This window comes from Pongo abelii, chromosome 11 (assembly GCF_028885655.2).
Source record: "Pongo abelii isolate AG06213 chromosome 11, NHGRI_mPonAbe1-v2.0_pri, whole genome shotgun sequence".
Lineage (NCBI taxonomy): Eukaryota > Metazoa > Chordata > Mammalia > Primates > Hominidae > Pongo > Pongo abelii.
The window spans coordinates 91949284-91976095 of record NC_071996.2 but is presented as its reverse complement, the minus strand read 5'-3'; the positions used below and the strand labels follow the sequence as shown (position 1 = coordinate 91976095).

General features: G+C 36.3%; 1 protein-coding gene across 1 annotated transcript in view; it reads right to left on the bottom strand.

The window, feature by feature from the left end:
• Positions 1-13332: 13332 nt before the first annotated feature.
• Positions 13333-26812, bottom strand: part of COL3A1 (collagen type III alpha 1 chain) — a 37577-nt gene continuing 24097 nt past the window's right edge. Inside the window, exons 30-51 of the mRNA XM_024243227.3 lie at positions 26306-26404; positions 26112-26219; positions 25794-25847; positions 24216-24269; positions 24077-24130; positions 23304-23357; positions 22590-22697; positions 22140-22193; positions 21817-21870; positions 21462-21623; positions 21240-21347; positions 20155-20262; positions 19353-19406; positions 19160-19267; positions 18622-18675; positions 17798-17905; positions 17466-17519; positions 17262-17369; positions 16179-16476; positions 15032-15219; positions 14507-14749; positions 13333-13768 (exon numbers count right to left, since the gene is read on the bottom strand). Coding sequence (XP_024098995.1) covers positions 13622-13768; positions 14507-14749; positions 15032-15219; positions 16179-16476; positions 17262-17369; positions 17466-17519; positions 17798-17905; positions 18622-18675; positions 19160-19267; positions 19353-19406; positions 20155-20262; positions 21240-21347; positions 21462-21623; positions 21817-21870; positions 22140-22193; positions 22590-22697; positions 23304-23357; positions 24077-24130; positions 24216-24269; positions 25794-25847; positions 26112-26219; positions 26306-26404 — 2379 coding nt within the window. The 3' untranslated portion in view covers positions 13333-13621. The remainder of the gene's footprint in view (positions 13769-14506; positions 14750-15031; positions 15220-16178; positions 16477-17261; positions 17370-17465; positions 17520-17797; positions 17906-18621; positions 18676-19159; positions 19268-19352; positions 19407-20154; positions 20263-21239; positions 21348-21461; positions 21624-21816; positions 21871-22139; positions 22194-22589; positions 22698-23303; positions 23358-24076; positions 24131-24215; positions 24270-25793; positions 25848-26111; positions 26220-26305; positions 26405-26812) is intronic.

The window sequence follows — 26812 nt, the reverse complement described above, 5'->3', positions numbered from 1 at the left end:
AAAAAAATGCCCTGAAGATTGCATTTATTTTGATTTTCTTTTTCTTTTTTTTTTTAAATTTTGTATTTCCGTAGGTTATTGGGGAACAGATGGTGTTTGGTTACATGAGTAAGTTCTTTAGTGGTGATTGCTGAGATTTTGGTGCACCCATCACCCGAGCAGTATACACTGCACCCAATTTGTAGTCTTTTATAGCTCACTCCCTTTCCACCCTTTCCCCCTAATTCCCCAACATCCACTGTGTCATTGCTATGCCTTTGCATCCCCATAGCTTAGCTTTCACTTATGAGTAAGAACATACAATGTGTGGTTTTCCATTCATGAGTTACTTCACTTAGAATAATAGTCTCCAACTCATCCACATTGCTGTGAATGCCATTAATTCATTCCTTTTTATGGCTGAGTAGTATTCCATCATATATGTATATCATATATATGAGAGATATATAGATATATATCTCATATATATGATATATATGATATATATGAGATATATAGATATATATCTCATATATATGATATATATGATATATATGAGATATATAGATACATAGATATATATCTCATATGTATGATATATATGATATACATGATATCTATCTCATGTATGATATATGATATACATAGATATATCTCATATATATGATATATGTCATATATGAGACATATATGATATATGTCATATATGAGATATATGAGATATGTCATATAGGAGACATATGAGATATATGTCATATAGGAGACATATATGATATATGTCATATAGGAGACATATATGATATATGTCATATAGGAGACATATGATATATGTCATAGGAGACATACGATATATGACGTATAGGAGACATATATGATATATGACGTATAGGAGACATATGATATATGACATATAGGAGACATATGATATATGACATATGAGACATATATGATATATGACATATATGAGACATATATGAGGCATATATGATATATGACATATATGAGACATATGATATATGACATATATAAGACATATATGATATATGACATATATGACATATATGATATATGACATATATAAGACATATGATATATAAGACATGATATATGACATATATGAGACATATGATATGTATATGATATGTATATATGATATATATATGATATATATATCAATGAGTGGATAAAGAAACTGTGTTGATTGACGGGCATTTGGGTTGGTTCCACATTTTTGTAAATGCAAATTGTGCCACTATAAACGTGCACATGCAAGTATCTTTTTGGTGTAATGACTTCTTTTCCTCTAGGTAGATACCAAGTAGTGGGATTGGTGAATCAAATGGTAATTCTACTTTTAGTCCTTTAAGGAATCTCCACACTGTATTCCACAAGTGGTTGTACTAGTTTACATTCCCTCCAGCAGTGTAGAACTGTTCCTGTTCATTGTGTCCATGCCAACATCTATTTTTTTTGATTTTTTGATTATGGCCATTTCTTTCATGAGTTAGATGGCATTGCATTATGGTTTTGATTTGCATTTCTTTAATCATTAGTGATGGTGAGCGTTTTTTCCTATGTTTCTTGGTCATTTGTATATCTTCTTTTGAGACAGAGTCTTGCTCTGTTGCCCAGGTTAAACAGCAGTGGTGTGATCTTGGCTCACTGCCACCTCTGGCTCCTGGGTTCAAGTAAGTCTCCTGTGTCAGCCTCCTGAGTAGCTGGGATTACAGGTGTGCACCACCATGCCCAGCTAATTTTTGTATTTTTAGTAGAGACAGAGTTTCACCATGTTGGTCAGGCTGATCTTTCAAACTCCTGGCCTCAAGTGATCTTTCTGCCTTGGCCTCCCAGATGCATTATATTTTTAATCAAAGAATATGATTCACCTCATTTTAAAGAGTGCATACCAAAAGCATATGCATATAAGCAGTTGTGGTTAAATGCCATTGTTATGGCAGAAAGTTGGTCTGCATGTATGCGAAGTACAAATACAGATTCAAGTGGTAATAAATAGAAAAAGGTAGAACTGTAATGGTAATGTGAACAATTTTCCCAGCAGTTGAAACTGTTATGAGAGATCCTATAATGAAAGGCGGCTGGAGATACAGAATAATCACAGTTGTTAGCCAATTTAATGAGAAAAAAAAAAGCAACATAAATTGAAAACATCTGTAGTCAGAATTGTAGCCCTAAAGGCTCAAAGGAAGCTAAAGTACAAGCCCCTCCCAGAGACATTTGACATATTTCCTTGCATAATGCTGTGCTTTGTTGGGTTCTTACAGAAAGTGATCACCTCTTTCAAAGCTGTGCTTTTGCTAACTCTGCTAAGGACAGTCTCCAGGTGGTTTAAATTCAAGACAAAATTTGAAAATCAGTCCCAAACCATTTTTATCAATAGCACTAATGAAGCCCTCCTTCTGTTCAGTTTCCTTTCTCTCTTCATAGCCCTGAATTAATCACAACCTCAGCCCTCAAAATTGAATCCTCCTTTTTAAAATCGATTAAAAGCTACAGTATCCCCAATCAGACCCTTGGTGATGTTTCCTCCACATTCTCCTTCTCACCACGTACACACCATGCTGTTCTTTTCCCCTTTCCTTTGGAAGTTTTGCTCCCTGATGATTTCATTCTGGAGCCAGATGATTTCATCCACCATCTGCAGAAGGATAATTTCCAAATAGACTTAGCTGCCTCTGACCTAGTATTCTCCAATCAGTCACACATTTTATCATGTTCAACCACCCTTCCAAATGAATCACTGCCACGTTTAACTGCCACGTAGAAAGCTGTGAGTAAGGCTGAAGTTGTGTAAATTTCCACTCAGTCCTTATTAAATGGAAACGTCTCTTGCCTGACTTTTGATATTCTCCTTCAGCCTTACCCCATTTCCCTCCTTAACCTAATTTTCCCAGCAAGTATGTCTACACTCTGTGACTCTTTCTTCAGTCTAGTCTTTGAAGAAAAGGTGTTCTGATTCCCTGCTAAAATTGTTTTGTCTCATCCTCATCTTTCCTAAAATGGAGATCCAATCTGCCTCCTTCTTCCCAGAATGGGTACCTCTTCATTGCCTGTAAATCTGACCATGGCTCCCCATGTTTCCCTTGATTTTGTGCTCTCCTCAAGCAACAGCCTTCCAATATTTAATACCTTTTTATGACTCTAGATTGAGACGCAGATAAAATAAAAAGTCATCACTTTGCTATTCTAAGGCCTCATGTCTAGACTGTATTTCCAGCCTCATCTCTCACAACACCACTGTTTGAAACCCATGCTCCATCTGAAACTGGGATAATTTAAATTGCCAAGTATGCCTCCCAACTCTGCATCTCTTTCCTTACAATATTTTCTGTTGTCTTCCTTTCTTTTGCTACCTGAAAAACATTATATTATTTAAAGTTGGCCCCACATGTCACCTGCTTCATGTAGCCTGTCTTGAGAGCCTCCAAGTGGACATGACTGTTCATTCCTTGTGCCATTCTCACGTTACGGGATATTTGGGGTGCCAATTTTCTGGCTGGAAATCTCTGTGGCCATGGTGCCTTGGGCTAAGTTCTTGTTCTGCATCCAGAAAGAACGAGGTACACAGACAAGTGAAGTGTGAACAAGATGAAGATGAGCTTTATTGAGTGTTTCAACAGCTCAGATGAGACCCATGGTGGGTAGCTCCTCTCTGCAGGCAAGTCATCTGTGGAGTGTTCAGTTCTCTGCAGAGAAGAAGCCCTGGAGAGGGTAGCTCCTCTCTGTAGATCATTCAGACGTCTCTGCAGGTCTCTGAAGTTCTCAGCAGAGAGGGTAGTTCCTCTCTGCACTTGGTTGTCCTATTGTCTCTCTGTCCTCTCCATCCTCTGCCCTGCTCTGGCTGAGCCCAGGGCTTTTATGGACCTCACAGGGGAGGAAGTGCCTGCTGATTGGTCATGGATGGCCACGGGTGGCCTGGGAGAGGCACCATGAGTCCCCACTCTGGTTCATGGGACTGGCAGCCTGGCCCCTAACCTTTAGGCCCTCCCTAGCCTGAAGGTGAGGCCTTACCAGGGACACACCAACTTCTGTCCAGGACTCTGTGTCCCACTGTTATTCACGACCCCAGGGCTCAGCTGCAACTGGGGGTAAGACAGAGGCCAAGCAGCCAGAGCAGACATCCCCAAGCCTACGGGGATGTGAAAGGGGGAACTTCCTGGGCCCTCAAGTATGCAGGCTACAGAGATGTCCAGGTCCTGGGCCTGGGAGGGTGGCTGCAGCTGCACCTGAGAAGCTCATGCCCCCTCCAAGAGCACAGGGAGACTCAGATCCACAGCCACAGCTTTGGTGGCTATACCCCCACCCAGGAGGGCAGGGCTCCTGCCTGCTCCACAGAGTGGGAGGCCTGGATCTGCAGTTGCAGTTTGGGCAGCTGCATGGCACCTGGGGAGCTCCTGCACCAACTCAGAAGGGGCAGGGCTCCCCTCAGCTCCATGGAGTGTGCAGCCCCAGCCGTGCTTCCCTGTGCCTCCTTGCTGCAGCCTGCATGATGGCTACAGCCGCTGCCATCACTAGTACCTTGTATTTCTTTAATTCGAATTATTCTGTTAAGTCTTGTGACATGCTTGTGTCATCATACTTTTACTAAATTTCATGATCTCTTATTTTCCTTGAATCCTCTTGGGCACTTGGTTCTGAGCCTTGCGTTTAGTAATTGCTCAATACTGTGGCTGAATTAAAATGAATGGATTTAGGTAGCCTGGGTTCTTCACTGTGCTATGGACATAGGATAATCATTCTTCTATTTGTTCTCTTCTTTTGTTTATTAGTCCAAAGTGGTTTTCCTTTTCTCCAGTGTTTACTCAAATAACACTCTTTTTTATTGTACAATACATTTTGTCTTTTAAAGAAGACAGTCCTGAAAATATAATCATCATTGACCAATTCTTTTTCTCATCTACTATCTATATCTCTTATAGTTAGCCTAGCACAATTTGGCACTTAATTGCTTGTCTTGAATGCTTTTGTGCCACTTCATTTGGGTTCAACCTATCTACTCTAGACAACACACACCTAGAGAGGGACAATCATGTGATATATTTCCCTGTAGTGTTTAGAAGAGTACTGAACATATAGGAGGAGCTTATAATTTGGTAATCCACATGTATGCCCTTTTCAAAGCCAAAACATTGATAGCAGCTGATAGCAGCCACTGAAAATAGTTGTTAGCAGTGTCTCTCACATAGAATTGCCTCCAGTCACGAAGACTGCTTTACCAAATGTAACCACCACCCCTTCCAAATTTCAGCCAACAGTCAATGACTGATTCAGGAATAAAAAGACCCATCCCTCTTACTGTGAGTTATAACAACTCTGAAGGGCCACCTCAGTTCCAGAGTTTCCTGTAGAGTCCCACGAAACCTCCATCAATTGCATGGGGTCAGCTTCCCCCTCTGTCTAAACCTACGTTTCTCATTTCCTTACAGATGTATCTCCCAAGATGACTCCCCAGTAAATCTTCTGCTCATCATTAGCTGCCTTACAGTCTGTTTTCAGGGAACTCAACCAGAGACAGAGCTTAACTTTTGCTTCTTTTCCTACTCCATTATGGGGTATCTCATTTTCAAGATAATAGAAAGTATATCCCACACAATCACTAAACTGGTATGAAATATCATAACTCCCATTTCTAAATTTTATGGACCTCAAAGGGCAACCTGATTTCTGTTAATAAATATCATAGCAGATATTGTCCAAAAATGCAAAGTAATTCAATGCATTTTAGTGAAAACATTCAGGAGTTTTAAAGGTGAAAATGTTTTTGAGGAAGATTAAAGCAATGAAAAGAAAAAGGATGAGCAAAATATCAGATAAAAACTTGTTTAATAAAAAATGTTAGCCATAGATGATAGTCTTTTTGTTTATGGCATTGACTCAACAAGTGATTATTTGCAAGATTTCTGAAAACCTTCAGTGGGGCAGACTAGAGAATATGGAGATTTGGGGAAATCTTTCAAGTATGCTGTGTTGTATAGAATGTTTTCACCAATATTGTATCAAGCTATCTTAGTGAGTTATGACTCAGTGAAGAATTACATATGAAAAGAAATTTTTTTTTATAGTTTCAGACTCACTTTTAAAAATAGGCATATTCCTCTAAGACAGAACCCAGAAAAATAGGATTTTAGTATACACTAGATAAAAGAAAGTTCCCTTTGATGTGATTTCTAACTTTGGAGCCATTACTCTGTAAGAACAGTTTCCTCTATATTTCTCCTAATTTGACCAAAAATTTAAAAATACATTTTTATGGATAAAATAATATTATGTTAAGTAAAATAAGCAGCATACAATATTGCATAAATAGTATTATCCCAATTATGTTAGACTATGCATAGAAGACTTGAAGGAAATAGCCACTGATCTGGAATACGGATACTCTATTTTTCTTCTTAGTTTTCTGCATGTTCTAACTATGTTATAACGGCTGCATTAACTTCATCCTCAATCTTTATAAAATACATTTTATTTTAGTCAAGGAAGCAAAATAATTTTTGTTAAAATGTCAGTTTGAGGGTGAAGAAAGTTGTATTTAATCCTCCATCATGAAAGAGATAATAAAGAGATAACGTAACCATGATATAAAGGATTGAATTGCACCACTATCTGCCATTTATAGACAGAAAAACTCATATAACCTCAATTGACCTCACTTTTAAAAATCTATAATTAGTGGTGTTTGAATACATTGACTCTAAATTCGTTTCTTCCTTTATTGCCACAATTCTGAAATTTAAACTTTTTCACCTGGCACCTAAGTCACTACACTTTCATGGTTTCCTTTCATTCTTTCTCTCTCTCCTTTGTTGCTTCCTTTTAATTTCTCCAATTTGTGAATATTAAAGTATCCCAGGCTTTCATATTTTCTTCTTTCTACACTCTATTATTTCATGATCTTCTCTACTTTTCTTCCCCCCCCTTTTTTTTTTTTGAGGAGGAATTTCGCTCTTGTTGCCCAAGCTGGATGCAATGGCATGATCCCGGCTCACTGCAACCTCCGCCTCTTGGGTTCAAGTGATTCTCTTCCCTCAGCCTCCCGAGTAGCTGAGATTACAGGCGCATGCCACTGTGGCTAATTTTTTGTATTTTTAGTAGAAACGAGGTTTCACCATGTTGGTCAGGCTGGTCTCGAACTCCTGGCCTCAGGTGATCCTCTCACCTCGGCCTCCCAAAGTGCTGGAATTACAGGCATAAGCCACCATGCCTGGCCTGATCGCTTCTATTTCTGAGGATGTAAAAGCCATATGCTGAATGTCTTAAATTTATTTCTCTAGCCTGGACCTCTCCTCTGATTTCCAGCAAGTCTGCTTAAAAGAGTGATAAGCATCCAAAATGTAACATGCCCAGCTTCAAAGTACTGAGTTCCTCAAATTTTTTACCTTAGTCTCCCCCATCTTAGTTACAACTCTATTCTTCCAGCTACTTGGATCAAAAGCCTTGGATTCATGCTTGATATCTCTCTTTCTCTTAAACCACACATCCACATTGTCAGCACTTCCTGTTGGCTCTGTATTCAAAATGTATCCAGAACATGACTACTTTTCATCACTTCTACTGTTGCCACCCTGGTGGAGATGACTGTCATCCTTGATTTAGAATATTGCGATGGACTCATGACTGTTCTCATGGCTTCTGCTCTTAACACACAGTCATCTCTAAAGAGCAGTCACAGAAATACTCTAAAACTGCAAGCCAGATCGTGTCATCCATTATCATAGTGGCTTCTCCTCTCACTGAGGCAACAGCCAATATCCTCAGTGGCTAGATAAAATTAGGGTGACCATATAATGTCATCAGATCAGGATATTTCTGAGTTCTACAATACTAAATCTTATTAGACATTGGGAACATAGGCATAAACTGTTACTTTCCAAAGCAAAGCTGCACCTATGGTCACCCTTCTTATAGGACTCCACATGATTTGTCTCCTCTTTTTCTATGGCTTTCTCTTGTACTCCTCCCCCTGATGCTAATTTTGTCACAACCATATTCCCTTTGTTTTTCCTTGAACACATCTGGAACATTCCTCTCCTCATGCTATTGCTCTTCTCTCTTCCTGGAATGATCTCTTTAAAAGCTTTCTATTACTTGCTACGTTACAGATATTCAAAACTTTGATGGGAATTTCAATTAGTCCATGGAATATATGGGTCTTTAGTTCCACAAAGCCGAATTCAATTTGTGAATTATCTTTAATTTAATTGATGACTAGCATTATGGAAATAGATGAGATTGTCAAGGAGAGATAGTAGAGTGACTGCTGGTATTCTAATGACTAGGTAGAGGAAGATAATGAAGAATAGAGAAGGCGTGGCCTAGAAAAGGGAGGAAATTCACTGAGGATAAGGTATGATGTCCATACGTGGTGCACATTAAATGCTCAATAAATGTCTTATGACTAAGTGATTTACTAAATAAGGTAAATGCATGCTTACCCGAATTATAGTACCAGAATTAGCTATGACCACTCTGGAAGTGAGTAATCAAAATCCTAGTTCAAGTTTTAGAGTGGCATTATGAATCTGTAGTAACTGGTAATAATTTATAATTACTCTTCCATAGTTCCCTCAAAGTCATGAATTTGACCTTTCCCCAGTGTACCACAAAAATGTTAACTTAGGTTTCTTTTGGAGAAAGAATATAGTAAACATTTTAGATTGTTTGGTGTCATGGCTTAGAGTATTAGCTGTAAAGCCGAAATGTTTGGGTTAAAATCTGAGCCCTCTCTCTTATTAGTTAGGGTACTTGGGACAACTTACTTAATCTCTTGTACCTCATTTTCTTTCTTGCTTTTTTTTTTGGTAAAATGAAAATACTAGTACCTCATTGAATTAAAGTGAGTAATACGCAAATTAATAAGTTTAAAGTGACTAGAACAATGCTTGGCCCATGGTAAGTGCTTATCAGTTGTGATTCTATTGCAGGAGATTTCCTCCAAAGCACTGAATTTCTGCTTCCTTTAAGGAGACTAGGTTTATTAACCATCTTATAGTCTGGGAATTGAAGAAAGTCTTGAGGCCTGTGTGGTTGCTGATCAGAGTTCTCTTTTACCTGAACTAAATATGTTTGTCATTATTGTTTATAAAAAACGTAAATGTGACTGTCCCAGACAGCTCATCATTCTCATTATCAATCAGCCACCGACAACATTACTTCTGAATTATGCCATTTTATTTTTTCTACCATGACAGTCCTGCTATCTTGTACAGTATCATTCTCACTTTGTTTCTGGTAGTCTAGAGTTGCCCTTTGTCCTCTGCAAGCTCGGATCCTGTCATCTCCATTGAATCAAGAAGCCTGTTTCAGCTAGATTTTTTTCTACTTCCATCTCCAGACTACAGACACACAAGGAGATTATTCAAAGGTGCTGGCATGCAGCCCACCACGTGTTTCTCAAAACCTTACTGGTCCACCTTGAGAATATACTCAGAAGGTGAATGGTTTTATCACATATGATAAATTCATTCCAATATTTCTATCTTCTTAAGTTTTTGAATTACATTCTCCACCTGTCAGAAAGTTTGTAATGTCTCAAATTCATTCAGTTTGGGCAACCTCTGAGGCCTGAGTTCAGTTTAACCATGTTAATAATTATAATGTTCCTATAACTCTTCGTTACATTCATATATTGATCCATTTTGTCCAAATTTCACTGTTCTTTTTTGTCTAGTATCTCAAAACCCACTCCTACACACGTCTCTCAGATTTTAAACAATATAAATTAGTTAAATCCTTCCATTCTTTTTATGTGTAAACCTCTTCCTGAGATAGACCTTTAAATTGCTACCCACTAAGGCATTCTGGGATCTGACCTCAGTTACAAATCTGGAGACAATAAGCAGTGGTGAGAATGAGGTCTGAAGAGAATTGGCTTTTTCTTCTAGTCATCTTGCATTTTAAGAATGGGGGAACAATTACCAGGCAAGGAATGCAGATCCCATTTCAGATGTCCAAAGAAACTTAATGTGAAACTGGAATGTTTAAAGAGAATTCCTCCATAAACCCCATTTAAATTTCCAGGGTCTTGCTATTTCCCAATTATAGAGAATCAAATAGAGAATTGGAAAATCCATTTAGATTTATGTTGAAGTCTGGTGATCTGAAGAATTAAGATTTGTATTTGGTTTTTAGTATCTCAAACCTTTGGCAAAAATATGATTTTTTTTTCTTTTTTTCCGGAAAGATAGTATGCTTTCATTTTAGCATAGTCAGGGAAAGGGTATAGATTTTCTTCTGTGTCTTAAATCAAGAAGTTAGGGATTTGAACTTGTCATTCTCTGTCTGTTCATCACCATTCACAGCAGCCGCATTCTCATGCAGTCCTGCAATTTCTCATGAAATTCAAACATACTGTTGTGTAGTAGAGGCCGCTTCTCTCCTTAAGCCTTGTCTTTAAAATGCAAATCACTCCATGTAATCATAAATGATTAATCCTATTTCCATGGACTTCCAAATTCTCTTTCCCGAATACAAGCTGGATTTTCTATTTTTACCCCTAACTAGTACAAACATTTGATCTCAGAGTGTTTCCATTTGCTTGCATTTTTGCTTCCTGCCAGCCCTGCTGTTACCAATTGCTGGCCTCGTCAGGCTTCTCAGTTGTGAACAATCTAAACCAATTTTAGCTCACTGAAGTAAAAATGTAATTTATGGATTTTTATCTGAAATTCAGAGGAATTCAGAGAAAGCTATAGAATCCAGGTGCATAAAATCAACAAAAAATGAAGTGAATGCCGATATTCAGAGCCACCTTCAAAATCATACCCTAAAAGCAACCTGGCAAAGCCGTCATAAACACAAGACACTGGATGCCATTTCTGGCACTGTTGGCCATGCTTCTTTTGATATCTGGCAGTTGCTGCCCCAACTGTAGCTGTGATCACCACCAAACTGGATTTTTGATTCTTTTTACTTCTTTGCATCACTATTGTTGGTAGGTGAAATAATGCTCCCTCAAATATGTTCATACCCTAATCCCCAGAACCAGTAAATATATTTACCTTTTTTGGCAAGGCAAGGAGCAATTAAGGTTGCAGCAGGCATTAAGGTTGCTTACCAACTGACCTTGAAATGGGGAGAGTAGCTTGGATTATCCATTTGGGCCCAGTGCAATCATTTTGTTCCTTAAAAGTGAAATAGGAAGACAGAAGAGCCAATGTCAGAAAGAGACAATGTGAGAAAGACTTGACCAAATATTTCTGGCTTTGATGTTGGAAGTGGCTCACGAACCAAGGAAGCTGGGCAGCCTCTAGAAGCTGGAAAAGGGAACACACAGTTTCTCCTTAGTGTCTCTAGAAAGGAAGATAACCTTGTTTGACACTTGGATTTTAGTCCAGTAAGACTCAGTTTAGGCTTTTGATGTTCAGAAATGTAAGACAAGAAATCTGTGTGGTTTTAAGTCACTAAATTTATGGTAACTTGCTACAGCAGTAATATGAAGTGAGTACAACTATCCCCAGATTGAAACCTTCAGGTATGTGTCTCTAATTTGCCAAGCTCAGGTCACATGGCCACTTGCCTACACCCTAACTCAAGAGAGGTTAGGAAAGCAACTGTCTATGGCCTCCAACCTCAACCAAGACTCATTTAACTGTAACTTCCCTGCAATGAGATAGGGCTTTAGATACTTGGTAGCAAATAAATAAACAAATAGGCAAACCAGTAATTTTAACTCTAGTGTGTTCATTAAACTGAGTATTGGGATCAATAACACACAATAAGTTAGAGCTATATATAATGAAATGAACTACTCTCCATGATATATTAAGTTACAAATACAGGAGGCAGAACATTGTGTTCCAGATATCTTTCTTGGTCTAAAATAAAACTCCAAGTATCTAATTTATTAATTCATACTATTGATTTGAGTTCTCTGTCTCTCTCTCTCTATACATATATATATGTGTGTGTGTGTATACATATATGTATGTGTATATATATGTACATGTAGAGACACAGAGATACATATACATATATACGCAGTATCTCAGGTTCTCATCATTTCTTGCGGTGAGAACACTTACTCTCTTAGCAATTTTCAAAAATATTATACGTTGTTATTGACTGTGGTCACCACGTTTTACAATAGATCTCTTGAGCTTATAACTTCTATCTTACTGCAATTTTGTATCCATAGACTAAAATCTCCCAACCCCACCCCACCTTCTGCCCTTGGTAACCAGCATTCTATTCTTCATCAATAAATTCAACTCTTTTAGATTCCACATAGAAGTGAGATCATGTGGTACTTGTCAATTTTTATTAATATTAATATATTTCGACAGACCCATATTACAATTACTTTCTAATAAACTATCAACATCTTCCTCCCTTATTATTCCCAGTTTGGGAACACCTTGATTTACTGTGTTACCATTTCCAGGGATTGATTCTTTCAAACAGAATGCCCTCAGTGTTCAGTATGTCCCACAGGGGTTCAAGCAAATATGATCTAAAAATCTGCAGGATTCCTCACTGAGCATTATCTCTACTCTGAATATATGTTATATTATTTTATATTCTTAAAAGTTATTGCATTATTAATCTATAGAGTTAGAATTCAATATACTTTTCCAAGATTACTGGAGTTCCTTAATGTAGACATGCATTTTTACAATCTTTGAAAAGTGACAAAAACCAGGAGAATTTTAACATGATATTTTATTATGGGTGTCTGTAAGGAAAAAAAAAGATCCACAACCACATACAAGCTTACAAAGTTAAATTTCAACACATTCTCTATGCTAGTGTGACAAAAGCAGCCCCATAATTTGGTTTTTATTGTTGACCTTTACAGGATGAAGGAGAATCCCCCATGGCATGCCAATTAATCTTTCTGAATGAAGACATGTACAGATTTTGTGCGTTTATGTTCTGAATGCAAGTCAACAATTCTGATCTAGAGTTTAAAAGTGAAAGTACATTAGCACCATAACATGCGTCTTTAAAGCCTTCCCAAATATTAGTAATCTTGACCAGCAATGACAAGAAAAAAGAAGAGCACCTTTACAAGCAGTTGATATCCAATATTAAAATAATTGTGGCTTTAAAGATATTTCTTTAAATTCTTGCACTACTACACTTTTCTTTTTAAACCAATCTTCCAGGAGATTAATCAATGAAATTTATAAGTTTTATCAACTTATAAAATTTTTTTTCATCTTCTGGGACTCATAGAATACAATCTGTGTTTCTGACCAGTTGAGGTAGTTAAAATAGGGAGGGCTTTTCTAATTTCGTATTTGACTATTTCAGAAAGAAAGGTTATCTTTTACTGGTGAGCGTAGTCATTGCTCTGCAGATGGGCTAGGATTCAAAGAATATAACACAGTGTTGTTATCGTTAAGAGTGTTGAAGTTTATTTATTATAGCACCATTGAGACATTTTGAAATTGGAATTGGTAAAAAAATAAAACAAAAAGCATTTGAATTGTATTTGGTGGAACAGCAAAAAAAAAAAAAAAACAAGTATCATTTTTCTTTGTCAAATTATACTCTTTCCAAACATTTTGGAAATAAATAAACTGGAATTTTGTTGGTCACTTGCACTGGTTGACAAGATTAAAACAAGAGGAACACATATGGAGTTAAATTTTTTTTGTTGGGATTTCAGATAGAGTTTGGTTTATAAAAAGCAAACAGGGCCAACGTCCACACCAAATTCTTGATCAGGACCACCAATGTCATAGGGTGCAATATCTACAATAGGTAGTCTCACAGCCTTGCGTGTTCGATATTCAAAGACTGTTTTGCTCCATTCCCCAGTGTGTTTCTGTAAAAAAGGACAAAATGTACGTGATCATGACATTACAATTACTTAGACAACTCTGACTGATCAAGTTAAAAAAAAACCTTTTTACTCTAAAGGAGCATTCATCTTGCCATGTTATTATTCATATATATGAGACCTGCTCTACTTCAAAGCTGTAATCTTCTTAGTTGATAAACAATATTCTTAAACAAATGCCTTGTAAGGATTCTTAGTAAATGCAGCAGGACAATTGCTATAGACCAGTGCATCCTCAGGAGGCCTGGTTCCAGCCATCGCTAACAGGTTTATAATTGGTTTATTAAAAAGAGGATAGGTCTCTCACAATGAAATTTGCTAATATTAGAAGTGGGTTTTCCCTTTGTTCACAAATAACAATAACAAAGGAGAGATTTGAAGTTAACTTTTAAAATTTTTAAAAACAGATATTTCAGACTGAGTTAATGTGACAGATATTATTCAAAACATATAGTAACTATCCCAATTATCTGATAAAGTTTGCATTATGGATTTAAATTTTAAATGCTTTTATTTCAACTGGTTTTCATCTGGAGGCTAAGATCCATTTTGTTACCTTTAACATTCCCTGCAATGAATCAGTAGATGCAATGTATGTAATTCATACCAAATGTTATCTTTATTTCATCCTATTAATTTTATTTCTTCTATTCAAAATAATTTGCATGATTAAACTAAAATGCTGACTGCAATATGACCTATATTGAGAAAAATGTTTCTTACCGTGCAACCATCCTCCAGAACTGTGTAGGTGAATTTGCTATTTCCTTCAGCCTTGAATTCACCTTCATTTGACCCCATCAGCTTCAGGGCCTTCTTTACATTTCCACTGGCCTGATCCATGTATGCAATGCTATTTTTGCAGTGATATGTGATGTTCTGGGAAGCTCGGCTGGAGAGAAGTCGAAGGAATGCCAGCTGCACATCAAGGACATCTTCAGGAAGTTCAGGATTGCCATAGCTAAACTATAATAGGGAACAAATAAAACAGATCAAACATTTTAGTTGCAACTGCACGCAAGGGATTCATGTAGTATGTGTATGCATATTGTAATATGGGATATTTATTTATTTTATGTATGAGTATTTTATGTGTGAACGTATTTTTATTGCATGCCATCACTTTCAGTGGCAAAAACTGCAATTATGTTTGTACCAACCTAGTAACTTTGCTTTGTGATGAACATATAGGAAGAATTCAAAGGATATAGAGGTGACTTGTTTAAAAAAAGGTATATCCTTTCCTACCTGAAAACCACCATCCATGGACTCTCCAAACCAAACGTGTTTCTTCTCAGCACTAGAATCTGTCCACCAGTGTTTCCGTGGAACATTCAAAGGACTGGCACTTATGCATGTTTCCCCAGTTTCCATATTACAGAATACCTTGATAGCATCCAATTTGCATCCTTGGTTAGGGTCAACCCAGTATTCTCCTGAATAGTCACAAAAAAGAATGGGAATTGGTTATAAAATCCAGTAATAAAGTGATTTCGTTTGTTTACCTGTAAAGGCATTCATAATGTTGACTGCTAATGTGTCTGCATTTTATGTACAGAATGATGGAGAAACTTTTTGATTGAAATTGCTGAGGTAAAAGAGTTAGCTATGACTATAGAAAGCACTGAAATAAAATGCAACATCTTGGTTTCTAATAAGGATGATACACTAAGCTAAAACCTTTTGATTGCTGTATAATATTTGCAAAAAAGTCTCTCCTTTAAAAAAAGATGATTATTATATGTAATCTTGCTTAATAATATAAGTTGATTGTCTAACCTAGATTTATTCCAATAGTTCTAAAGCTGAAGTCCCTATGATTGATGCTTGTCTCCTATTTTAAGTAATTTCTAGAAATGACTCCTAGCAAAGGCAGTGTTCCATGTCAAGATATTTGAAAACTTGAAATAATTTTGCTTTTCAGAAATATTTAACCCAATATATGCAAAACCTTAAACTATTACAATATTCTATTTAATTTTATACAGTATTCTGAAATTTTTCACTTGTTTAATCTGAAAATTTTAATAATTAGATTCATTGCAATAAGTAAATATTACAATAATCAGATTATAATTGTCTGCATCAAATTATGTACATTTAATCCTGAGAAAAAAATGATGTATGTTACTTTATACTCAAATAACTTATGATTTATACTACAACTTCTACAAAACTGTCTATATTTTTCCGTATTTGGCATGATCTGAAGTTATGTTATATTTTACATCTGCAAAGTTTACTCTTTTATATCAAGCAGTTTCAATTCAGTTAACTTTCTTAAAGTACTATTTCAGCTTTCCATTGAAAGTGGATGTTTTCTCGTTCTCATTCTAATCTAAGCAGCTTTCTCTGTAATCCTGTTGCCATGAAGATGAAAGACTCCCAAACATACCACTCTTGAGTTCGGGATGGCAGAATTTCAGGTCTCTGCAGTTTCTAGCAGGGTTTTTACGAGAACCATCAGGACTAATGAGGCTTTCTATTTGTCCATTAACAGACTTGAGTGAAGTCATAATCTCATCGGTGTTGATTTTGAAGTCCATTGGTTCATCTCCATAATATGGGGCATAACCGCCAGCTTTTTCACCTCCAATCCCAGCAATGGCAGCGGCTCCAACACCACCACAGCAAGGACCAGGGGCACCAGGAGGTCCAGGAGGGCCTGGTTGCCCTGGGTGGCCTGGGGAGCCCTAGAATGAGTAAAACATGGATCATTGACGTATGCACGTTCGGTCGCCACTCTAAGAATACATTGCCAGTCCAAGAAAATGCCTTAAAAATAATTCATTCATTGTGTCATCATAATTATTTTACTAAAGATTTATTTGGGTGCCTTTAGGGTCACGTGATCACTGATTTACAATAACCACAATTCATTATCAAGAAAGATATTGTTCCACTATGTAAGAATCAGTAGTGTCAGAGCACAAGTTTTCTCTATCATTCTTCCTTCTGGGTGAATGATGTAAGCAAACACCTATGAGCTACAATTCCAATATTGACATGACAGAGGGGAATGTAATTTGTTGGGATAATAGTTTTTATTTCATTTACCCAAAGGCATTGAATAGAAAGTATTAGGAATGATAGTGTCATTAACAAAATAGTAACCATGGAAGCTGTTTGAGAAGCAAAATGCACTATGTAAATGCAGATAATTATGAATGTTGTAACTCCGAGATCTGTAGTGTGATAGCAATACGGACAGGGTTTATTTGGTTAATTGGGCAGATGTCATTATTCTGATACCATGGATACCTGATCAAATTTTTAAAAAGATATTTTTCTCCTGTTATAGTGTGGTAGAAACATTTCTAATGTGATGAAGAATGTCTTAAAGTCATTTTTCGTTTTCTAAATTGAGTGGTTGCATTGCATCTAACTCTCTATTTCAATTTAAAGATAATGCATAGTGTTTCTGAAAATTGGAAGATTATAGCAAATTAAACGCACATACGTATAAGTGACGTCTTACCTCAGATCCTCTTTCACCTCTGTTACCTCGAGGCCCTGGTGGTCCAATGGGACCTGGATGTCCACTGGTTCCATCTTTGCCAGGAGGCCCACTGGGTCCAACAGGTCCCTAAGAAAGTATCATGACATCACAATGCCAGAATATCTTTCTGAAGTGCAGGCATCTGAAACATATGGACCTCTAATATCTTTCTGTGCTACTTACTCTGGGGCCTGCAGGTCCTGGACTGCCGATTGCACCCTGCTGACCAGCAGGGCCCTGGAAGGAAAGGAAGTGTACATATGAGTGAAGGCCTTAAAAAGCACAGGGAAACTGTACATTCAAGATCAGATCAAGAAACATGGGGATCATGATGAAATATTTTTTTCTTTCTTTAATCTTCCCATTGTTTCATGCTGATTGTTGTTTCAAACTACTCTTCAAATCCATTTCTCATCTCTTCTAGTACATATTTTTAGAGATGGAAAGCTTTCTTCTCTTAATCTCTAAAATTTGTATACATTGAAGGGATTTTCCAACAAAATGAATGCACTTACTGGAGAACCTGGGGCACCTGGATTACCAGGGAATCCTCGATGTCCTTTGATACCAGTAGCTCCACGTTCACCTGTTTCACCTTTGTCACCACGTGGGCCTTGAGGACCCTTTAGAAACATATTTTGAATTGAAGTCATATACACACATACATATAGGAAAAATAAAATAGAATTTATAATAATTAAATCTATTTTATGGCTTTCTATCAGCTAAAAAATCCCCCATCAACAGACACTTCAGATAGGAAACGAGATTGTATTTGTGGTTGTTTTAATTTTGGACTGATAATTGCATGGATCCCTAACAACTGATGTTTCTATCCTTGGCTCCAAAGAACTTTTAGATCCTGAACTGCTTTCCATATCATCATCATTAAAGGAAAGTTTATATTTGTTCTATCATCTATCTATCTATCTATCTATCTATCTATCTATCTATCTGTCTATCTATCTGTCTGTCTATCTATCTATCATCATCTATCTATCTATCATCTATCTTTAGATAGATAGAACAAATATATATGTATATATTATATATATATTTATATATATAATATATATATTATATATAAATATAAATATTTATATAATTTATATTTTATTTATATAAATATAAAATTTATATAATATTTATATAAATATTTATATAATTTATATATATAAATATATATATTTTTATATATATAATATAAATATTTATATAATATATATATATATTCATTCTTTTTTCCTGAACATGCTGGAAAATAAAACATTTCCTACAATGTAGAATGAGTTAAAAAAAGAACAAAACAAAATAAAACAAAAAAAATGACAAAACTTACAGGAGCACCTCGGGAACCAGCAGGACCAGGAGCACCAGCAGGGCCAGCAGGGCCCTAAGATGAAAACATTCAATTAAGAAAACATACACGGAATTAGTTTTATGTGTTGACACAATTTTGTTTTCAAAAGTAAATAATTTCATTATAATAGAATTATAGTATGCATGCAATTATTGGAAGTTAATATTGTTTTTGCCTTCAAAATGCTAAAGCCCTGTTTACAGCTTTATCAGGGGATCTAAACAGAAAAGCTGGGCAAGAGCCCTGTTAATTTGGCCTTGCATTTACCCAGCAAATAGATAGTTGGTCTGATTAATATGATTTCGGGCTTCAGTAATGAATTCTTTATTGACTACTGCCGAGTACTTCTGGTATTGATTTATTCACACATTTGTCTAAGGAACAACTGGCATTAAAACTGTAAAACAAATGATAGTGGATATTTTGGTTGACAGATCTGACATTCTATCTTCTACCTACAAATGTCTTTACTGAAGGAAATAGACAAACAAGAGAGATGCTGCTTCTGGGAACTCACACTTTCTCCTCTGTCACCACTCTTTCCAGCTGGACCGACAGGACCAGGTGGGCCTGGATGACCAGGAGCGCCAGGGGCACCAGGAGAGCCATTTTCACCACGATCACCCTGTGAACAAATTCATAGGTCCAAAATAAACATGATGATCACTTATTTTGATAACACAAATCAATTGCACATGTGTTTATTATACCTTGCCACCAGGAGATCCATCTCGGCCTGGAAGACCATCTGATCCAGGGTTTCCCTGATTAAAAAATGAGAAAGGAAATAAAGTTTCTTGAAACCTTCCAAATGCCATTTAATCCATGCATTCTCAGCAGGGCAATATAATTCTCAAGGGGGTGAAAATTGGTTCTTGGGGGTAAGAAATCTTAGATATTACAAAGGGGTGTGGCCCTTCAAAGGGTCACAATATCCAAACAGATAGTTAGTATATTCATGGAGGAGAAGTGATTAGAAAAATAATATCCAAAAAGAGTCTTTACAGACCTCTAATAAATAAAAGTTTAAGAAATAGTGATCTAAACTCTTAGTGGAAATCTACAGTTTAATTAGTTTGCTTTAATCATTCCACATTGTATACATATATTAAAACATCACATTGTACTTCATAAATGTATACAATTATGATTTGTTAATTATAAATAATATTAATTTTCAATTCTTTAAAAATATTAAAAGACTAACCACAGATAACCGCAGAATATTTTCACTCAGAAAACATGTGAATTGTGGTTCTCCCTACTAACTTTTTTCCTAATTTAGTTAGAGATAATATTTTCTCCACAAATGATTATTCATTGGGTAAATACTAATGAACAAGAGCTTTTAAGTCTATTCTAAGTTGTAATGAAAGAATTTCTGTTATTAGAGATAGAAGAACTGTGCTATGTGGACATATTTACACTCTTAGACATTAAGGCTCAATTTCACCTTTGCTGAAATAAATTATCAAATTCTACCTGGCTGGTTGAATAAAAACTGCTACTCACATCTCTTCCAGGTTCACCAGCTGTACCAGCCAGACCAGGAAGACCCTGGGGTCCAGGGGGACCACGTTCTCCATTGAGACCGTTAGCTCCTGGTTTTCCACTTTCACCCTGTATACAAAGGAATGAAAAACATTTTGTTTTAACTTAAGAAATCAATTAAAATGGTGTTATCAGATATCTTTATTTTCAGGTAAAAAACTTATTTTTTTAATCTTTATTGAATTTTAAAATTAAAACTATGCCTGGTATGGGAAAAAGTTTGGGGGAGCAAGCTTCTTGCATTTTCTAACTTGCTCAGTGACTCTGGATGGCAAAGGGCTGAATAGTTACATTGATTATCTAATTCAGAATACTGTACATTCTAATCTGAGATGAATACATAAACATGATTAGTATAGGGAAAAAAAATAATGAGGTGTCATGAAACTAGAGGTTTATGGTGATCCTTAAAATTAGGTTATTCGTCTCTATCTGAAGAATATACACTTACCAGAAATATCATATCAATTGAATACACTTAAATATGAAATATTAATTTTATGACAATATTACATAACATTTTGTTGAAAGAAGTACTTAAAGTGCCATAATACGAGCCCTAATAAAAATGCAATTTTATTACCCTGTTTACCAAATGAATGTTTTAGATGCTAAGCACTAGAATGTTATAGGAATATAATACTAGTGAAAGAGAGTGAGGAGTGCAAGATGACTTGAATGGATGGATAACTAGCATTAATGAAAGACTTTCCTAGATCTATAAGCTAACACTATTTCCCCCTTCAAAACTGTCAATAAATTGAAGAATATTCACAAGTTTCCTAAAAGAGGGTTTTGAGATGGCAATATTGTTTTCATCATATTAATTTATTTGTGTTTATATTCAAGGTTGGTCTATGATATGCCCTGTTTTGTGTTCTGGAGCCATTTATTAAAATTTATGCTTTTAAAAATCTAAAAATAAAAAAATGATCTCCTGGCTAATTTACTCCAGTGACAGAAAAATTGTCATCCTTGATATGGTTAAGTGATCTCTGAAGGCTACCAAAGGAAGGAAGAGTGTAGTGGAAAATGACTATACTCACCTTGACACCCTGAGGGCCAGGGCTTCCCCTAGGACCTGGCATACCTGGTGGTCCTGCAAGACCCCGTGCTCCAGTGATCCCAGCAATCCCAAGTGGGCCTGGAGCCCCCTAATACAGATAATGAAGACTTAGCTTATCTTTATGTGACAGTGTTTTCCTCTAATCAATTTGTGATAAAAATCAAAATAGTACAATCAATTTAAAAAAAATGAAGTTACTTACTGGGGGGCCCTGGGCACCAGGCGATCCCTTCTCTCCTGGTTGGCCAGCATCACCTTTTGGTCCAGACACTCCAGGGCTGCCAGGAGCACCAGTGTTACCCGCAGGACCTGGGGGCCCATCCTTGCCTGGAGAACCGCTGGGACCTGGGGGTCCTGGGTTACCCTACAAAGAATTGTTTGAAATTTGAATATTTATAATAAAAAGTGCATTTTTTCTTTCGTTTTTACTTACTTCAAATAATTTTATTTGAGACTTACTAGAGAAATAAGTAGCAATGTGTAAGTTTCTCATCCTATACATATATGAATGCTCTTTCTGAAGTGTATGATGAGAAAAGACTTTAACAATTACTTACATTACTACCAGGAGGACCAGGAAGACCACGAGCACCAGGGAAGCCAGCAGCACCCTGTGAAATGGTAATATATTTTTGAATTTCAAAAGTAGAACAAATAACTATACAACAAACAAAAAGTACAATGTGTGGTATGATCTGCATTGTACCTGAAAGTCATTTATGGTTTGTGTTTCCCCTTGGAATTTACATATAACTCATGTATGAATGAGCGATTACAATTTTTACATTCTCTTTATGGATCTAGTGTCTTAAATGCAGCTTTTATACAGGTTGATATCAATTAATGGTTTTCAATAATAGTTAAGAGGATCAATACTTACGGGTCCACCAGGACTGCCACGTTCACCTTTGACACCTTGGGGACCAGGAGGACCCTATATGAAATGGAAGGAAGGTATGTAAAAATAGCACCAAAATCAAAATTTGGGAAAAGCATTAAGCCTTTGAAAGCCAGGAACTCTATGAAGAGGTTAAAATAACTTTTAGACTGCTGGTGCTGAGATTCATACTTGGACTATATTCATATAAAGATTATATTCTTGCCACTGTGACATGCTATCTCAGTATAAAATATTAAATTACTGATAAACCTCCACGTTTTTCCATTAGAACACTTAGCACTTACGGAGACGGGAGAGGGAGAGAGACAGGGAGAGATAGACAGATAGATCAATAGATAGATGATAGATAGATAGATGGATAGATAGATAGATAGATAGATAGATAGATAGATAGATAGATAGATGATAGAGAAAGAGGAGGGAACTTACAGCAGGTCCGGAACCTCCAGGGGGTCCTGCAACTCCAGGAGGGCCTCCTTCACCTTTCTCACCCGGAGCCCCTCTTTCTCCTTTACCACCAGGTTCACCATTCTGTCCCTACATACAACAACAACATCAACAATCTCTCAGCTGACATTCTTTGTGATACACTTGGCTTATTATTATTTATGTTCAGAATACAGAATTCTTCAGATGGAAGGAGTTGAAATAAAATTTAAAAACAAGGCTTTCTGAAGACATGACAAAATGAAGCCAATCAAAATATTTTCATGATCAAAGAACATGACCAAGAAAGCACTAACTGTACATTATTTGCCATTAGGGAGGGAGGAAGTGTCTCTAAGGATTAAACATTTGAAAATCAGCACCAGTAAATTTTTTTGAGAAAGACTGGATTTAAGAGAAAATTTTAATTAGTACCATCTTATAATGGAAGAACTTACAAAAATTCAGAGTGCATTTAAATCTATGGTGCTGCTTTAGTTCATTACCCAGCCATAAAGGCAGGACAGGTGTTTTTATTTCCATCTTTTAAAGAGCGACAATAGGGGTAAAGTAAAACAAAATAGGGGTACAATAATCCTATAGGGAATGAGCAGCTAAAATGAGACTAGAACCCAAACTTGACTATACTTCTGTAATTTTTCAGCAAGATAGAGATCCTGGGCTATGGGACATGTATGTATAAATATTCACACTTACAGGAGCACCAGGGAAACCAGCAGGTCCTGGAGGGCCAGGTTCACCTCTCTCACCCTGAAGAGAAAAATATCTTCCTTAGTCACAGTGAAGATACCCCACGGGGAGTGTGCGTCATCTCCTTTAGGCAGGAAATGTCATCCTATCATCTTATCTTTTCTTTCCTCTAAGCAGGAAATGTGCAGAGTAGCCAATAAACTTCTGAAGACTTTGCCACTTCTCAATAAAATTAGGAGTGGAAAATACCAGAACCATTGATTGATTCCTTCTGCCTCCTACTGTGATATTATTTGCAAGAAAAATAGTTTGAGAATTTTAAAGTATTTAACACATTTATATATATAGATATTTATGCATTTCAATATATGGTAGAGGCTTAACTGAAAAATTAACTAACTGATTTATTTTAAAAAACCATTTACTAAATATCTTTCCAGAGTCTTAAATCCTAAAGGTCAAGAATTTTAAATCTAGAAGGAGTCTCAGGCAAAGATTCTATAGGCTTAAGAAATACCTAATTACAAACATATACTACTTGTGCAATTCATGTATTTTTTCCAAAGTTATTGAGGAAAGAAATCCTGATTTAAAATGGTCCCTTGTGAATGTTAGATTTAAGAAATTTAACATTCCCTTGCATGCTATGTGTTTCCTGAAGATAATATCTCCAAACTGAGGCTCAGGGAACTGAGGGCAGAATTGCTGAAAAGGGAAGCATAAGTAGCTACTGTCTGTATGGGGTTAAAAAGTATGTTGAGGATGTCTTTAACACTTACAGGGCCACCACGAGGTCCAGCTATACCTGGAAGTCCGGGAGCACCACCTTCACCCTGGAAAAAGAGAAACCATGTCACTGTGTTGCATCCAAAAGAGAGAGACATTTTCTTTTTATTTCCAGATAGTAGTAAGGGTTACCTTATCTCCAGGCTGGCCAGCTGGGCCAGGAGGACCAATAGGACCAGTAGGACCCTAGAGGAAATAAAAATATTTTTTAATTTTAGAGATACAAATATTGTTTTTTGCATTAATCAAACAGAAAGTACATAGACATAGATACCTAATAAACTAGATAACATACTTTTTAAATTTTTTTATGGCTTGAATGCTATGCTTTTCACTCAGTGTGTAAATACTGCAGAGCTCAGTAAACACAAGACTCTTTGGGGATAACTTTGGGAGAAAATAGGATTCAGCAGTAGTTTATTGATTCATTTATCTTTATCTCCATTGTAGAAGATAAATAGGATGTCATGTAAGATGTTACAGTAATGTCTTTTTAAATTAAAGTACATTTCTTTATTCAATTGCTTGATACTTTAAATGTTTTCTCAAAGTATCATTGTACATATTAAATTTTTCAACTTGAAATTTTCAAATAGTTTTGCTTATATTACAAAGTGAAGTATTGAGCACTTTTTTTACTTGAATGATGGCTTATCTACTTAGTCTGTCAAAAGCAAAGCATTTATGAATTTCTTTAAGGCAACTATTATATAAATTTATTAAATGACTTAATTATAATCATATTTAGAAGATGTTTTTTGTTTTGTTTTTGACTTTTAGTTTGAATTATAGATTCACAGGATGCTGCAAAGGAATATACAGGGAAATTCTGTGCACCTTTCTCCCAGCGTCCCCTATTGTTAACATCTTACACAACTATAATATAATACCAAAACTAGGAAATTGACATTGATACCATCCATAGAGCTTGTTCAGATTTCACCAGTGATACACACACTCATTTATGTGTGTGTATATATAGCTCTATAGAGTTTTATCCCATGTGTAGATGTGCCTGACTACCACCACAATCAAGATACTCAAATGTGCAATCACCATAAGACTCCCTTGTGTCATGTCTCCACAGCCACACCCATCTCTCTCTTTCTCATTCCTAACTCCTAGCAACCACTAATCTGTTCTACATCTCTAAAAGGAAGTTATTTTGCAAATATTGTAGGAATGGAATCATGCAGTGTGTTTCCCTTGGAGACTGAATTTTCTTCACTGAGTATGTTGTCCTTGAGGTTTGTATAATTTGCTGTGTGTACAGCGTCAATTGTTCATTCCTTTTTGTTGCTAAATACTATTCCATAGTGAGAATGCACCATAGGATTACGATTTTTAAATATAAAGTCTACTAATGAGGAGTACTTACTATATTGAATTTTGATGACTTTTAGTTTCTTAATGAGCAGCATTGATTATCTTACATTTCAGTGATTATCTCAGATTTTAGTGACTCACAAATGCTGATTTGTGACCTTTATCATACTCTTAAGGTTTTTTCGTTCTTTGGTCACTGTAGATCTATCAAGTAGCCATAGATATAGACCACAAATTTAATTATAAATCAAGTCATTTGGGTCTTTAGGTGGTAAACTATCTAATTTATCTTGAGTAGTTTTTGGAAAAAATAAAAGTTGAAGTGCAGGACTGTCCCATATGACATATAGATAAGGCCTGCTTCTCCTCACTGGGAATACTTACCCTTGGACCGTCTTTCCCTGGGACACCATCAGCACCTGGACCGCCTGGTTCACCCTGCCAAATAGAAGCCAATGTCATCAGATTCAAAGTATCTTCAGTGAAAATCAGCCAAGAAGAGGAGTAACCCTCAGGATTTGTAGGGATATATACTGGGTGTTCTAATTCATTGTTGCTTTAGGAATCCATCTTAAATTTCACTTACTATAAAATGATAACATTAATTTTGAAAATATAGTCGATTACTTTCCAGGAGTGTTGCTTTTTTTTAAATGTACAATGACTGATTTATTGAACAATTAAGAGAAAACAAGTCAACACCTTGTCACCCTTTGGACCAGGACTTCCAGGACCTCCTCTTTCTCCAGGCATTCCTTGCAGACCAGGAGTACCAGCAGCACCAGGTGGCCCAGGAGGACCAGCAGCACCCTGAAAATAAGTGAGAAATAATAAATGATCAGAAGGAAATCAAATGCATTTTTTAAACCTAGGTGAATGGAACGCTGTGGAGTTACCTTTCCTCCTTCGGGACCAGGGGGACCAGCTCCACCTCTAAGTCCTGGGGCCCCTGCCAATCCAGGAGGTCCACGTTCACCAGGGGCACCAGCATCACCCTGTGATAAAAATATGTAAATAACCATATTAGACAACCCAAAGCTAAAAATAAAACACCTTAACTTGCATCATTTTGAATCAGGCCACTAGGTTATTATATTATGAACAATCTGGAAGTTTGTATACTTAAAAATAGTTGAACAGCTGGGTGGGAACTGGAAGCTTAAAAGAGTGTCTAAAATAAAACTTGGATACTTAGTCTGCTTGAGTGTGAGCTGTCATTGAAATACTTATTATTTTATTCACAAGGGCAACATTTTAAAGTTCTTTTACCAAAACAATTTTCCTACATAGAATCAACCTATTGGCAATATTTTTCAATTTGAAATTTTAAGCCCATATTTGATTCTGTAGTGATTATGAATGTCACAGAATTGGACCTTCCAGATTAAAGCAAATTTAATGTA